A 13,973-nucleotide genomic window follows, 5' to 3' on the forward strand; every position below is an offset into this window, starting at 1 on the left:
AAAACTTATATGGAAAAACAAAGGACAAAGATGACCCAAAATGATCTTTAAAAATAAGAACAAAGTTGGAGGACTTTTACTCCTTGATTCAAAAGGACTGTAAAACTGCAACAATCAAGACAGTGTAGTATTGGCATAAGGACAGAAAATACAACAGAATATGATGTCCAGAAATAAGGCCATATGTTTATGGTCAATTTATTTTCAAGAAAGGTACAAAGGCAATTTAATGGGGGAAAGGATAGCTTCTTTTATTTTAAACAAACAAACAAAAAAACAATGCTGCTGGGGCAATTGGGAACCCATGTGCCAACTATCAACTTTGATCCTTACCTCACACTCTACATAAAAAATTAACTCAAAATGCATCATAGACTTAAATGTAAGAGCTAAAACTATGAAATTCTTAGAAGAAAACAACAGGGAAGATTTTTGTGACCTTGTGTTAGGCAAAAGTTCTTAGATATGACGCTAAAAACACTATACTTAAAAGAAAAAATTTAAGTGTGTACTTTACCAAAATTTAAAATGTTTGCTCTTTAAAAGAATCCATTAAGAGAAAGAAAAGGTATGTGTGGGGAAAAAATATTTGCAAATCATACATTTGATAAAGGAGTTGTTTCCAGATCTTATTTAAATAGCTCTTACATTTCAAAAAGAAGACAAACAACTCAATTATAAATGGGCAAAAGATTCAAATAGACATTTCACCAAAGAAATTATATGAATGGGTAATAAGGACATGAAAAGATGCTCAACATCATTAGTCATTAGGGAAATGCAAATTAAAACTCTCCGGCACACCCACTAGAATGGCTGTAATCCAGAGACAGAGAAGGCCAAATGTTGGGGAGGATGGGGAGCCGTTGGAGTACTCACACATTTCCAGTGGGAATGTGAGATGATGGAGCCACTTTAGCAAACCGTCTGGCAGGTTTATTTTATGTACTCATATGGGCCTATCTTTCACATAGAGTTGCTGGATTTTTTGTCATGGTTAGGAAAGTTTCCCTTCAGGTTATAGAGAAACCCGCCTGTATTTTCTTCTAGAGTAATGCATGGTTTTATTTATTACATTTAAGTATCTGGTCCATTTGAAATTTAAGCTGCCCTAAGATGTGAGGAGTAGATCCAATTTTATCTTTTTTCATATGCCAATATCACTTATTAAAAAGTCAATTCCCTTCCCCCACTGACTTGAGATCCTCCTTTATTGTACATGAAATTTGCATATATAAAGGAGTATTTCTGGATTTTCTATTCTGTTCCATTGGTCTGTCTATTCATATGTCAATTCCATACTTTTTAAAATACAGAGGCTTTATAGATGTGTCACTATCTTGTACAGTGCCTCTATAACTTGGTCCTCTTTATTGGAGCTTTATAGGATATCTTTGTTGTTTTTTTTCCTTCCCAATGAATTTTATAATAAATTATTCTAGATCCCCCCAAAAATAAAAATCCTGATGGGATTCTTGTCATTCCTTATATTTATAAAGTAACTTTGGGAAGATTGACATTTTTATGATCTCAACTCTTCCTAACCAAGAACATGTCATGTTTTTGCTTTTATTAAAAACTACTTTTGTATCTTTTAGATTTTTATAGTTTTTCCTTAGGTTTTGGGAATTTCTTATTAAGTTTAGGTCTAGGTATTTAGTTTTCTTTTTCTCTATAGTAAATGATGTCTTCCATCATTCCTTCTACGAGTTGACACACACACCAAATTGTAAAAGTGTGTGTGTATATACATAAAGTATTTATTATATATCTTATTTTATTTTATTTCTTTATTTCTACAATCTGCAGTAGTTTTTCTATGGAGCCCTGGTTCTTTTAACTCTGTTGCACTGTTAGTGGTTTTGTTGGCTATTAGTTCCTTAGAGTGAAAGGTTACTTGGCTAGACCTCTCCCCCCACCCCCACCCCTGCTAGAACAAAGCCCCCTGTTCCCGGGTTTCTCCCAGATCTTCTCACTACCGCAGCGCAGGCCCCCACTGTTTCCCTGAGGCCGTCTTAGACTGTCAGCCCTAGTTCGGCTTCTCCTGGTAGCATATCCTGAGGTGAGGACTTGCGTACAAGCCGTTTATTTGAAAGGCGGGCCCAGAAAACTCTAGCAGGGGGCATGAAAGACAAGAAAGGGAGGATCACAAACAGAGGGCGCTCTCCCTAGCAGGTCTGCACCGCGGGCACCGGAGCCCACGAGCCCAGAGTCACCCTAGCCACGGGGCAAGGAGGGCTGAGATCACATTATCCCGGCTGCGGGGTAAGGAAGCTGCGAGTTCACCCACCAGGGGTGCTTCCCGGGCCGAGAGACCACCCAGCCAGTAGAGCAGACCCGGGGTTCCTGTGGGGAGCGGCCCCACACGCTGTGCTAATGCAGCGGCCTTGGGGGAGGCTCGAGTCAGGCTGAGTCGGGGTGGGGGTGGGGGGAAGCCCGCTCAGACACTTTCTGGCTGGAAAGGCTTGATTTCCTTATTGCCTTTATGTTGAGAATGATCAAATGTTGTGAGGGTGCAGGTCTAGACACAGACATATGTATAGATGGAGATGTAGATATAGACATAGATGTAGATGTACATGAGGATGTAGATATAGACACATAGACATAGATGTACACATACATGTAGATGTAAACACAAACGCAGGCATAGTTGTAGCTGTAGATGTAAACATAGATGTAGATGTAAACATAAATGTAGACACAGACACGGATGTACGTGTGCATGAGACGAGGACTTAGACACAGACATAGAAGTAGATGCAGGTGTAGACGTGCAAGGGGTGTGCTCTCCCAGCAGCGGCACTAACTGGGAGTTGGTGGTGTTATAAGTGGCAGGACTTCCATTCTCCTCCTTGCAGTGGCCTTTATCTTCTGTCCTCAGCCCCGTTCCCATTTTCCTGATCTTCTCAGGTGGGCATTACCTTTTATGCTTCTGTGAAATATATTAAAGCCCTCCCTTGACCGGCCCCCTCTTTTGGGGTCTACCCCACCCCTCCTTCCTTCCTCTGATCCTTTCCCACCATTTGGACTTGCTCTTGATTATATGCTGGGATGGCAACGACAGCCTCATTTTCTTCAGGCTGTGGTGACTGTGGGTCCCTCTGCAGCCTGTCTGGTTTTCCCTGGGCCATTCTTAGGACCTGTGAACTATGGAGGGAGGAACCTTCCCCCACCACACAAAGCAGAGGCAAGTGCTAATAAAATCAGAGTGATGGATTAAACACTACTAGGTTGCTTATAATTGCAAATTAAAATGATGATTCCACTTAAGAAGGCCGTTTAAGCTGGACGCCTCAGTGTCCTGTGGGATCATGTCCTGCTAAGAGTGTTGGATGATAGGGCCATTCTCGCCTTCTCGGGATGCAAAGGATCAGGTCACGCGGGGAAGGTGGGATCCCTTGGGTATGTGCAGGTGTGATTCTGACTGTAGACAGGACAGTGTTTGCGGGAGTCCACTCTTTCTGGGTCATACCAGTTACAGTCTGGGGACAGTTGGCCTGAAGGTGCTGCTGAGGTCACTGACCACGCTTTGAAAGGCATGCGGTTGGAGCAAAGCACAGATATTCATGTAGCTGCCTTAGCTCAGGGAGAAGATGGACCGGACTAATTTGCATCTTTTTCAGTAGATGAGTTTTCTGGGACCAAGGGGTCCCTGCAACACTCTCATGTTGTCTCAATTCCTGTGCGGAGGGGGTGAGACAAAGGTGGACCCCGTCTATTTGCTCAGATGTCTATTTGCTCAGTTGTATTTATTTGCTTATTCTTAGGCAATGGCCCTAAGCACAAAGGGTGGGCTGTGGGGCCCTTGAAATGGATCTGTCAGGAGGCAGGAGGGCTCACAGCACTCTGAAGTTCGGGTGCAGGCCCCTAGGGCAGGGCTGGCAAGAGGCAGGCACAGTCGGTCCATATTTGAGCCTATCTGCCGTGAGAAATGCAAGAGAACTGAAAGGTCTTCAGGGAAGACTTGTAAGTGTTAGACAGACCATCAGGGCACAGTGTTGCGACAAGCATGCGGAGCTGTTTTCCGATTTAGTTGGTGCAGATTTAGGGGGGAAACCAGCACTGACACAGACCGACCGCACCGTGGTGGGCAAATGGTGACATGGTGGGAGTTGCTGTTGAAAGTCTGTAATTTCCAGTGGATTTGCTGCTGAGTCACCACCACCTGGCACAGCCCTGTGGGGTGGAACTACAATTTGTGGGTGTCACCCTGGTGTGACTTTTATTTTTTTTCCTACAGTCAATGGAATACTAAGAAATCAGTAGCCAATGTTCTGTGCCTGATGGCGGAAAGGCCCATTGTACAAAGGAAAAGAGAAGAATAGGATGGAAGGCTTTTGTTTCATGTAGGAGGCATGGCTGGCTTCCTTTCTCCCCTCTGCAGTAGCAAGAAACAGGAGCCGACTCACAGGAGAAGACACTGTCTTTGCCTCGTTTGTGTAAAGAGAGCGCTCTCCCCTTGGCTGGGAGAGAAATTCACCTGTGCTGGTCTTCCGGGGGCCTTTGTTGTGCTGAGCCTTCTGGTGCAGTGTCACGGAGCCGACCCCAGGGGCGTGCTTGTGCGGTCAGCTGTCAGGGAAGTCTCCCTGGAAGGGTGGATCTGCCCACCCCTGCTGAAAGCTTATTCTAGAAGTGCTTTGCCAGAGCGCCTGCTGCCACAGGAGTTTAGTTCGTTCCCTCCTTGTTTTCCAAACCATGAGACGTGATTGTTGCAACTCGGGAGATGTGCGTAAGCACCCTCTGCTCTCTGGGGCAGGTGCATGACTTCTAGGAAAATTCAAAGTTCTTTTTTTTTGTTCTTTTTAAGTGGCATGAGAATGGCCATCTGCTTTCAGCATTTAGCAAGTGGGCAACTGTTTTCTTACTATATATGGTGGTCGTGGACCCGACAGGCAAATTCACCTGGCAGTACTGAGCCCTCTGACAGCTGAAGCCCAAACAGGAAAGAATCAGGTACTTAACTTGTTTGAGAAGAAGGCCTGTGGGTGTTCCTCTGTGCCCAGCAGTTATCTAAATGCAGGCAATGAATCAAGAGCATTTGGCCCGGGCAACTACATCTTCTATTGGTCTGCTCTTAACATAGTCATCTAGCATCTGCATTAAACTTATTTATTTCCTAATGCTGGCTGATGGATTAAAAGATGTGTAGAAAATCTTTCTACAAGAGATAAACGATTGCAGGCTGCCACAACACCCCTGGCTCTTTTTTGCTTTCTCTCTGTGTTTTCTACTTTTCGGAGCAGAGCCCAGGCCCCAGCATCGTATATCCTGATTAGATGGTGGATATTACTAAGGGGATGTTTTTTAAGCCTATCATTGACACATTTAATTCATTAGGTACAAAATCCACAAGCAAATTTTGGCTGGCCATAAAACACGGTTTAATCCAGGGAGCTGCAATAAAAGGTGAAAAATTATGTTCCAGGAAATGTGGAATATTGCTTTTCTGTAGAGACTTTTACTGGTCTACAATATCTTTCTTCATAAATTTTCCTTCTGCTTGGTTCTCTTGGTAACTTAACCATTTGTTGTTTCCAGACCACAGAATGGCTCAATGATACTCTACAACAGGAAGAAAGTGAAATACAGGAAAGATGGGTATTGCTGGAAAAAGAGGAAAGACGGGAAAACGACCCGAGAGGACCACATGAAGCTGAAGGTCCAGGGAGTGGAGGTAAAGAGCAGACAGGCTCTCCTGTCCCACAGGTGGCATTTCTGGGTGGCCGTGAGGATGGGATTGCTTTGGAGTCATTCGGTGACAATCGCCTCTGTGAAAAGCATTTTGGTTGCCAAGACCCTGTTTGTTGTTTTCCTTTTTTTCTACCTTCTTACCCAACAGTCTGCATGCAAGTTTCCCATGAACCAGATCTAACTAAAGCACTCCTGTCTCTTGGGAGTCATTGGTGTCTAAACTGGGATCGGTAGGGAGCGGGTGTTGGGTCTGTCGCGGAGGAGCCTCTGGGCACACTGAGGGTCTGCAGGTGCCAGGGACGACGGGCTGCATAAGGAGTCCCCCTCCTGAGTGGCCTGGGCCTGCCTCTGTTGAGCGGGTCCATTGCGAGCTAGCGATCCCTATGCAGACCCTGGCTCCGCTCCCTTCACTGGAATCCTCTTCCATTTCCCTCTGGGTGTTTCAACCTCAGGAAGCTCTTGGGTGTTAACGATAAGGGATAACAAGGTGTGTGGGCTTCTTGTAGGGCTGCAGTGGTGGTGGCCGCTGCAGAGAACGTCTTGGGATCTGTGCCACGTTGGTTGGGCCCTGGGGGAAGGCAGGGTGCAGCCTGGCTTCCCTGCTGTTGTGCGGACACTGAGGGCCATCACCCTTGGGCGGCTGCGGAGACAGACCGCAGTTCCTCTTTTCATTAGGAGTAGGGGATATGAATGGTGGTGCGTTCCTGGCCTGCTTGTTACCGAGCACCCAGCTTTCCTGTATTTCCTGCTGGTCCTGGTAAAGGATCTTCCCCAGGAGGATGGCAGGTGCTGTCTTGGGCCAGGAGCTGTGACCCACCTGGTATCTCAAACTGGCTGAAGAGAGGGCTCCTGGAGTCCCCTGGTGTGGGGGGGTCCTCGGTCATGCCCGGATTGACTGTTGGGACCTAAGCCCACTCAGTTCAACAGCTCACCCTCCTTGATGATGCTCTTTGTCACACACTTTGTCATTATGGCCTTTTCTGTATTCATCATGTGCTTTAGTGGCTGTTAAAAATAGTATCCAATGGCTTTTATTATATTACCCCACAGAGAGAACTTTTCTTTTATGTTTTTGTATTTTTTTTAAACACTTAATAACAATTCTTTATGATGACGAACAAAAAGTCCTGATACAAGAAATTCTGGTTCCCTACACTCTTCTGCATTCAGCATTTCACTGTTTGCACGGCATGGCTTAATCGACTGCACAAAACATTAAGATGCAGATGACCCAGGAAGTGCTGCTCTGGACCCGATCAGCCGTTGTTTCGGGGACCTCAGGGAGGTGGGCTCTGCTCTGATCTCCCACGAAGGAGGGACAGGCAGAGAGTGAGAAGCATGGGTGGGGCCTGAGGACACAGGGCCGCTCACGCTGAGACTCACATCGTCTGCGGGAGCTCACGCCAAAACCACCCTGCCCGCAGGTGTCTGGTATGGTTCATCCTTAGTAAAACGTAAATCAGGAATGTCTGGTTGTAGGCAACAGCAGGGTGGAATTCTCACTCAGCAGCAGCTCAGAAGCCCAGAGAAAAAATAGCCACAGTGTTTATTTTCTTCCCTCGTGTTATAAATTAGAATTGTCACTGGATGAAATCAGGATGATGCATGTTATCCTGGGGCTGTATTTGTGTTTGGAGGTGTCTGTGGCTCTACACTTGCAGTCTCACCATAGACACACACCCACAGGGATACTCTGGGCCCTCAGAACACGGAGGAAGGGAACGTGCGAGGCGATGAGAGGTTTCCACGACTCCAGGGCGTGAGTGGCACGGGCAGCAGGAATGGGAGGCGGGTGTGGAGAAGCCTTGGCCGGCAACACAGGGGTGTTTTCAGGTTCTCGGAGAGTGAGGCCATCCCAGCTGGGTGCGTGATGTGCTGGTCTGAGCAGCTCAGGGAGTTGCCCGTTGGGTTGGTCAGCCAGCATTACCATGGACCTACTCTGTGCAGTGCCCTGGGGTTCTACAGAGAACATAGGAGCCGTGTGTTCTACTGCTTGGACTCACGGTCAAATTGAAGAGACACTTCTGTACTTACCTAAAAGGCATGAACGGTGCTGAGATGTACCAAAGTGTTCTGGGCTTTTAGGGTAAGTGTCCTAGGAGTTCAGAGGGGACTGGGATGATCAGAGAAGCTTCCTAGGTGAGATGGGCTATAAGTGAAGCTCTTAAACTTGGGTATTTGTGTGTGTAACTTACACAGTGTTTCCTAGCTCACCTTTTTCACTCAGCATTGTGGTCTGGGTTGTATCTCAGTTGATGCTTAGATCCCCTCTTCCCTTTTAACTGCTCTATAATATTCCACTGTGTATGTATTTGAGCCATTCCCCAGTTGGTGGGCTTAGATTCTTTCCAGATTTTCAACATTACCATGCTTCAGGAAACATTCTTGTACATGTCTGCTTGTGCCTGCATGCCGCCTGGACCTGGAACTGCTGGCGTAACTGTTTTCTGTCTCCCTGCCAAATTGCTCCAACGTGGCTGTGCTACTTACGTGCCCACCAGCACAGGGAATTACGGTTTCTTCCACATCCTCTCCCACACTGATGGATGAAAGATGGTACCCCAGTCAACCTGAATTTGGGTTTCCCCTAGTCGTTTGTGGGGATGAGCACAATCTCATGTTAATGGAAGTCCTTGCTGTGGACTCTAGGCCATGGGCATGAGTTTTAAAAAGCCCCAGAGCAGTCCCACATCTCCTGGGGTTTCTCCTGCATTTGCTTTGATCTGGACCAGGGACTGGGAAGCCCAGTGGTTGTTCAGGGGACTGTGGGCAGATGGTTCTTTCCACCTGGGCTGTTGGAATGCAGACAGACATGAGGTTTTGCATTGTATAGGAGGAAGGGGCCTCCCTGTTTGAACCCTGCCTCCTCCTTCAGTGAATTGGATCAGGTGGTTCCTATGGACTCGGAACCTGCATCACACCAGGCACAGTGCCTGCCAGCTTTCCCTGCTGCTGGGAGAGGCAGACAGCGCTGCACAGGGTCTCAGAGCTGTGATTTTTCTACCACCCGAGCTGGTTTCCTCAGTTCAAGGGCATGATAAAGATATTTGGATCTGCCGTTTAGCGTATTGCTTGCTATAAGCCTTCCCTCAGGCCAGGAGAGCTCCCAGCCATGTTCACGGAACTGCTCAGCAGTCTAGCTTCTTTGTTCTCAGAGGCTGGGGCCCTAGGTACACACGACAACTCAAAGCACATTGATTTTCTCAGCCTGGCACAGGATGGGGGCAGCTGCCTTTGAAGCTGATGCGCCGTTAGGTCCACGATTAGTTGTCTTGTCTGTGAGCCAAGGAGAAGCTAGTTCGATAAAGTTTCCAGGGATGACAAAGGTTGACAGGAAGGAAAAAGAAGGTGGTTGCAGCATTTCATGAGATGAAATTCAGCAGGCCTGACGTTGGTCCTGCTCCCCACGTAGACTTACGCCTGCTTCTCTGGGGCCTTGACGGTGTAAGGGGGAACCTCGGGGGGTGGGAGAGCCCCTGAGAACAGAAGGCAGATCTAAAGGGTCCCTCTGCCTCAGGAATCGCCATGCCGTGGGTCAGCTGAGCTGGGAGAGTGGCTCCAGGTGGTGTTCTTTGGGCCAAGCTGCAGGAGTCTCTCTGCCTGGCTCCAGAAGCTTCAGGGTTCTCTTCTGCCTGGTCTTCACACCTCTCTCCTGACAGCCCCAGAGTCTCAGGAGTCTCAGGAGAACTGTGGCCAGCTGTCGGGTCTCCTTCCTAACTCCTCCGTGGCCGGGTTTCCACAGCAGATAGGAGCCACATGCTTAGCAGAGTGGTGGCCATAAGCTTGCAAATCTCCTACATACCAGGTACACTCTCATTCACCTGTCACCAAAACATCCATGCAAAGTACATATTCATATACCCATTTCACAGATACAGAGACTGAACCTCAAGAGAGGGTTCGTCTTGCCCCATATTCTGTCACCCACGGTGCGGAGCTGGGGCTTGAGCTGATGTCTGTCCAGCTGTAAGCTAAGGGCTTGCCCTGCTACTGGCTGCTGTGGGCCTCCTGTGCGATCTAGCGTTTTTCAGATCAAGTCCGCCCACCCCCTCATACACCAGCCCGTTGTTGGATGCTGTCTGTCCCCCAGCGTTCTGATAGGTACTGAGGCTGTGGGGACGTCAAATGCACATGCTTGATCTCTGGGGAGACAAAAATCAAGCATGCAGCCCCAACACAAGGCCAGGAGGGGGTGATGGAAGGCTTACAAGGCCCCACACAGGTCACGTCGGGGGTTGTCTAAGGCAGACTTGGCCTTAGGGGAGTGACATAAACACAGGGCACCAGGCAGTGGTGGGAGCTCCACAGTAGTGGGGTAGTGACGGGAAGCAGTGGGTGGGCAGTGACAGAGGCTGTTAAAATACAGCTCATGTGATTTAAAGCAACAGATGGCAGAATTGTGACCTGTCAGGGTCTCCCACAGCCCTCTGCACACCAGATGTTCATGCCTCCCAGGGACCAGGCTTTCTCTGCTCTGATCATAAGGTATCCATGCCATGGACCTCCTGCCATTGGAACCAGTGGGTGGTTATGGCACAGAGACTGTTGGCTCAGTTGCAGGGAGTATGGACAATGGCATCCTTCCCCACTGGGCCCCTTCTGTGGCGGACAGGAATCCCGGCCTGGGCCGTCTGCCCGGCGGAAGCACCAGCCATCATTTCTGATGGGAATTTTCAGCAGTGACGAGAAAGTTTAGTTTTGCCGACCTGTTTGTGCATCTAAAAGAGGGAAGAGGAGGTGCCCTGACTTCTTGACTAACTCCCTGAAAGCTCGAAGCCTGTTGTGAGCGCGGTGGAGGTAACAAGGTTATGCTTCTGGACTCGGCCTCATTAGATGTGATGTTCTTTATTTGGACACTTAGGCCACATATTAAAAAGGGGAAAAAAAGCACTCCTTTCAAGAGTAGGAATGATATTGTAGTTACCGCATTAGGAATTAACAGGGCATGAAATAACTGTCTGCCTCGTGGCCATACCAGATCATTTCAGCTCTGCTTGCAGCCATAAGATAAATAGGTATCTTGCTTCCAGCTGATAGAAAATATTTTAAATAGCCAGCCACCAACACGTATGGTGCCCAAATCAAGTTTGGAAAACAGCAATGAACAGATAAAGAAGGAAAAGCTGGCTAATGAAACAGCTGAGCAGCAGCAGCCCACAGAGGGGCAGATGAGCCCGCGCGTTGCCCTGTGTGTTTTCAAATAGAATATGCAGGTTTTTGCTTTTTATCAACGACTGTGTGGCTTTAGTGTGTGCATGTATTATTTCACTCCATTTCCCTCAGACCCTCCAGGTGCCCACCCGTCTATACTGTGCAGCATCCCTGACTTGGAACCTGCTTTTTCCCATGTCTACAGGGAGACTCTGTTAGCCTTGTATCTTCTGAAACTTGCAGGACAGGTTCCTGACTCTCTCCACCCAGATAATTCTCCCCTCCCTTTAATTGTTGTAGGACTTCATCAGTACGTTTCTTAAGGAAATATTCTCTTTGACTTTATATTAAATCTATCCAGTCCAATAAACCGATAGTAAGTATCTAGTATTTTCTAGGTACTAGAAAGTCTGTGTCTGGTGTCTAGATACTAGATGACCTGTTAAGTGCAGGACAGAGAGGCAAGTGAGACACAGCATCATACTTGAAACATAAAACTGGGCGTTCCAATACGATGCAGTAATTGTTACCACAGAGGCTTTGGGAAATTGCAATCAACTTGTTTCCCCTCTCTGAGGGCAGGGGTGGACCAATCACCCCCAAGACCTGCTCTGAGCAGTGGGCAATGAGGTCTGCACCCTGCCTTCCCAGGTGCCCCCTCCCCTGAGCACCACCCCAGCCCTGTGGCTCCGTTGTGGCAGGTATTTTTATCCCCACTGGTCACACGTCTGATACACCAGCCCAGGTCTTTGATGTCAAACCTGCTGCCTCTTCTGTGTGGCATGAGCCTCCATGGGTGAGGTGTCTTGGCCTCCCATCCATCTCCAGTGGAGAGAGCCAGGCTGGGGGCAGCCAGGTCTCCCGTCTTCTGACTTGTAATCATCTGAATTTCTGTGCAGCGTTCTGCCGGTCAGCTAACACGTTAAAACTTAACCTCCTGTTACTGGGATGTGTTTTGGTAGAATCCATTCAGGAGCTCAAATCCATAGTCTTTCCTTAATCTCTACTGACTTAGCATCCTGGTGACAGGTCCCTACCCAGTTCATTATCATTAAATTTAACTAATAAGTAACATTAAGCTGGCTGTGCTCTGAAGTGGCAGCAGCCCTCTCTGTTCACGTCTGTTGAGCTCCAGGACGCCTGGCCAGGGTGGTGGCTTTGCTTCTCCTCCTGGAGGCTCCCTCTTCCCCGACCACAGCCAGCCAACAACAGCCACAGCGATGATGATGTCGCTTATTGTGCACCGACTGAATACCTGGTCCTGTGCCCATCACTTAATGTGCACCATCTCATCCAATGACTTGGCGCCATCGTTGTTAGTAGGCGGTGTCATCTGACTTTGCAGAAGATACAATTAATTTCCAGGAGGTTCAGAAAGGTACGCCTGGATATCTACCTGGTTAGTAACACAGCCCCAAGACACCACCCCAGGTCTGTCCAGTTCCAAGTCCCAGTTCCTCGTCACTACCACACTGGCTTCCCAAACACCCAGGTCCCAGATGTGTCCTTGGACTGTGGGGTACGGGAGTGAGAGCTGCAAATACAGCACCATGTGCCCAAGCAGGAGTCTCCAGTGACACTGGGGTAAGGAAAGCCTTCAGGGAAATGATGGCCTCCCTCTGGTCACCGGGAGTCCCTTCCTTACAACCCCAAGCAGCCGAAGAGGAAAGAGCCCCTGCCCCGCACTGTTCCTCCAGCCCAGGGATCTGGCTCCTCAGGCCTTCAAGGGCTGCGAGAACAAGAGGTGGGGGCCCCTGCCGGCCACTTCTGTGGCTGGAGGTTCATCGTCCAGCAGTGTGACCTGCAGGGCCTGCTGTCGCTCCTTAGCTCTGATTCTGTCCAAGTCCTTCAGGCACCTTTTAGATCCCCATGCTGACCTTCACTTCGGTTAGATAGCAAGTTATGCGTATCTTCTCTTCCTATGAGCTGCCCACTCCGTTTGTCCTGAAGCTCCAGTTTCAAGCGCCCAGGATGCACTCACTCTGGTGGTGAGGGTCTTCCTCACTCTCCCCACGCAGTGTTGCCAGATTTAGTGATTGCACACGTGCACATACGCATATGCACACGGGAGACGGGATGCCAGTTAAATTTGAATTCCCAATAAACAATGAATCATTTTTCAGTACAGTATGTCCCATGCAATATTTGGGACATTATCGGAATGTTATCTATTGCTTATCTGGAATCACATTTCGCTGGGTGTCCTGTATTTTATCTGGTAACCATCTAACCACCAGGACAGTTGTCTTTGAGCCTTTGCGGACGGGAATTTGCGGCCAGGCTCACTGAAGGCTCGAGGAAGTGAGTTCATTTATCTCCAGATGCCTTACCGATGGAGGAACCATAAACACAGGAAGGACACTGGTCACCACTCAGGAGAGAAGTCATTCCTGGCAGTTTGCTAGTGACCCGCATGTGCTGCCAGGCCCAGGGGTCCTCTTGCTGTCTCTGAAAAGTGGGCGCCTCTCAAATACCAAAGCAAGAGCTAATACCAGAGCCCGGTTCCGTGCCCTTGGAGGCTGCTGCCTGGAGGAAGGCAGGCCTCCTGCCGGTGGAGTTTGGAGAGCAGCTGGTCAGTGAGAGAGGTGCCAGAAAGATGTTGAAGGAAACGTGTCCGTAGTTTCTGCCTTCTTTATGTCTCTGGTAGATTACAATATATAAAATATTTTGCAATTCCCTTTTTTAAACTTGATTTGAGCCTTATTGAGCCAGAAACTCCCTGTCAAAGGTAGAGTGGCAGAATACTAACTTGGTATGCTGAACTTGTATTTAATTATTACCATAACAGTCCCTTAACATCATTGCAGATTAGCCCATGAGGACATGAATGGAAATTTTAGCATATTCAATTACAGCAGAAGCCCTTGAATACTACTGTCAATATTCACCCAAGGGCCTTTCTCCGTCTGGGCCCCAACACAGAGCAGTTAAAAAGTTAGATGTTACCCAGGCTACACAGCCTTGATTTTGTAAGCACAGTTTACAGCCTCAACCAGAAGCTGGGGAGGCCTTTTAAGACCAGAATATATATTCCACTGCCTTCTTGGTAAGTGACCATATATGGCTGTTTGCATTGGATAAAGAATATCTCTGGGCTTCAGTTGACTGAATAGTAAATTATTGATCTT

At 48.0% G+C, this 13,973-nt stretch overlaps 1 protein-coding gene across 9 annotated transcripts in view; it reads left to right on the forward strand.

Moving 5' to 3' along the window:
- CAMTA1 (calmodulin binding transcription activator 1) overlaps positions 1–13,973 on the forward strand; it is an 833,565-nt gene that overhangs the window by 398,709 nt on the left and 420,883 nt on the right. For all 9 annotated transcript variants that reach the window (XM_057499667.1, XM_036925330.2, XM_036925331.2 and 6 more), the window contains one exon: positions 5,542–5,677. In XM_057499667.1, the coding sequence (XP_057355650.1) occupies positions 5,542–5,677 (136 nt within the window). The remainder of the gene's footprint in view (positions 1–5,541; positions 5,678–13,973) is intronic.

The sequence above is a fragment of the Manis pentadactyla genome, chromosome 4 (genome assembly GCF_030020395.1).
Source record: "Manis pentadactyla isolate mManPen7 chromosome 4, mManPen7.hap1, whole genome shotgun sequence".
In the NCBI taxonomy this organism is placed as follows: Eukaryota; Metazoa; Chordata; class Mammalia; order Pholidota; family Manidae; genus Manis; species Manis pentadactyla.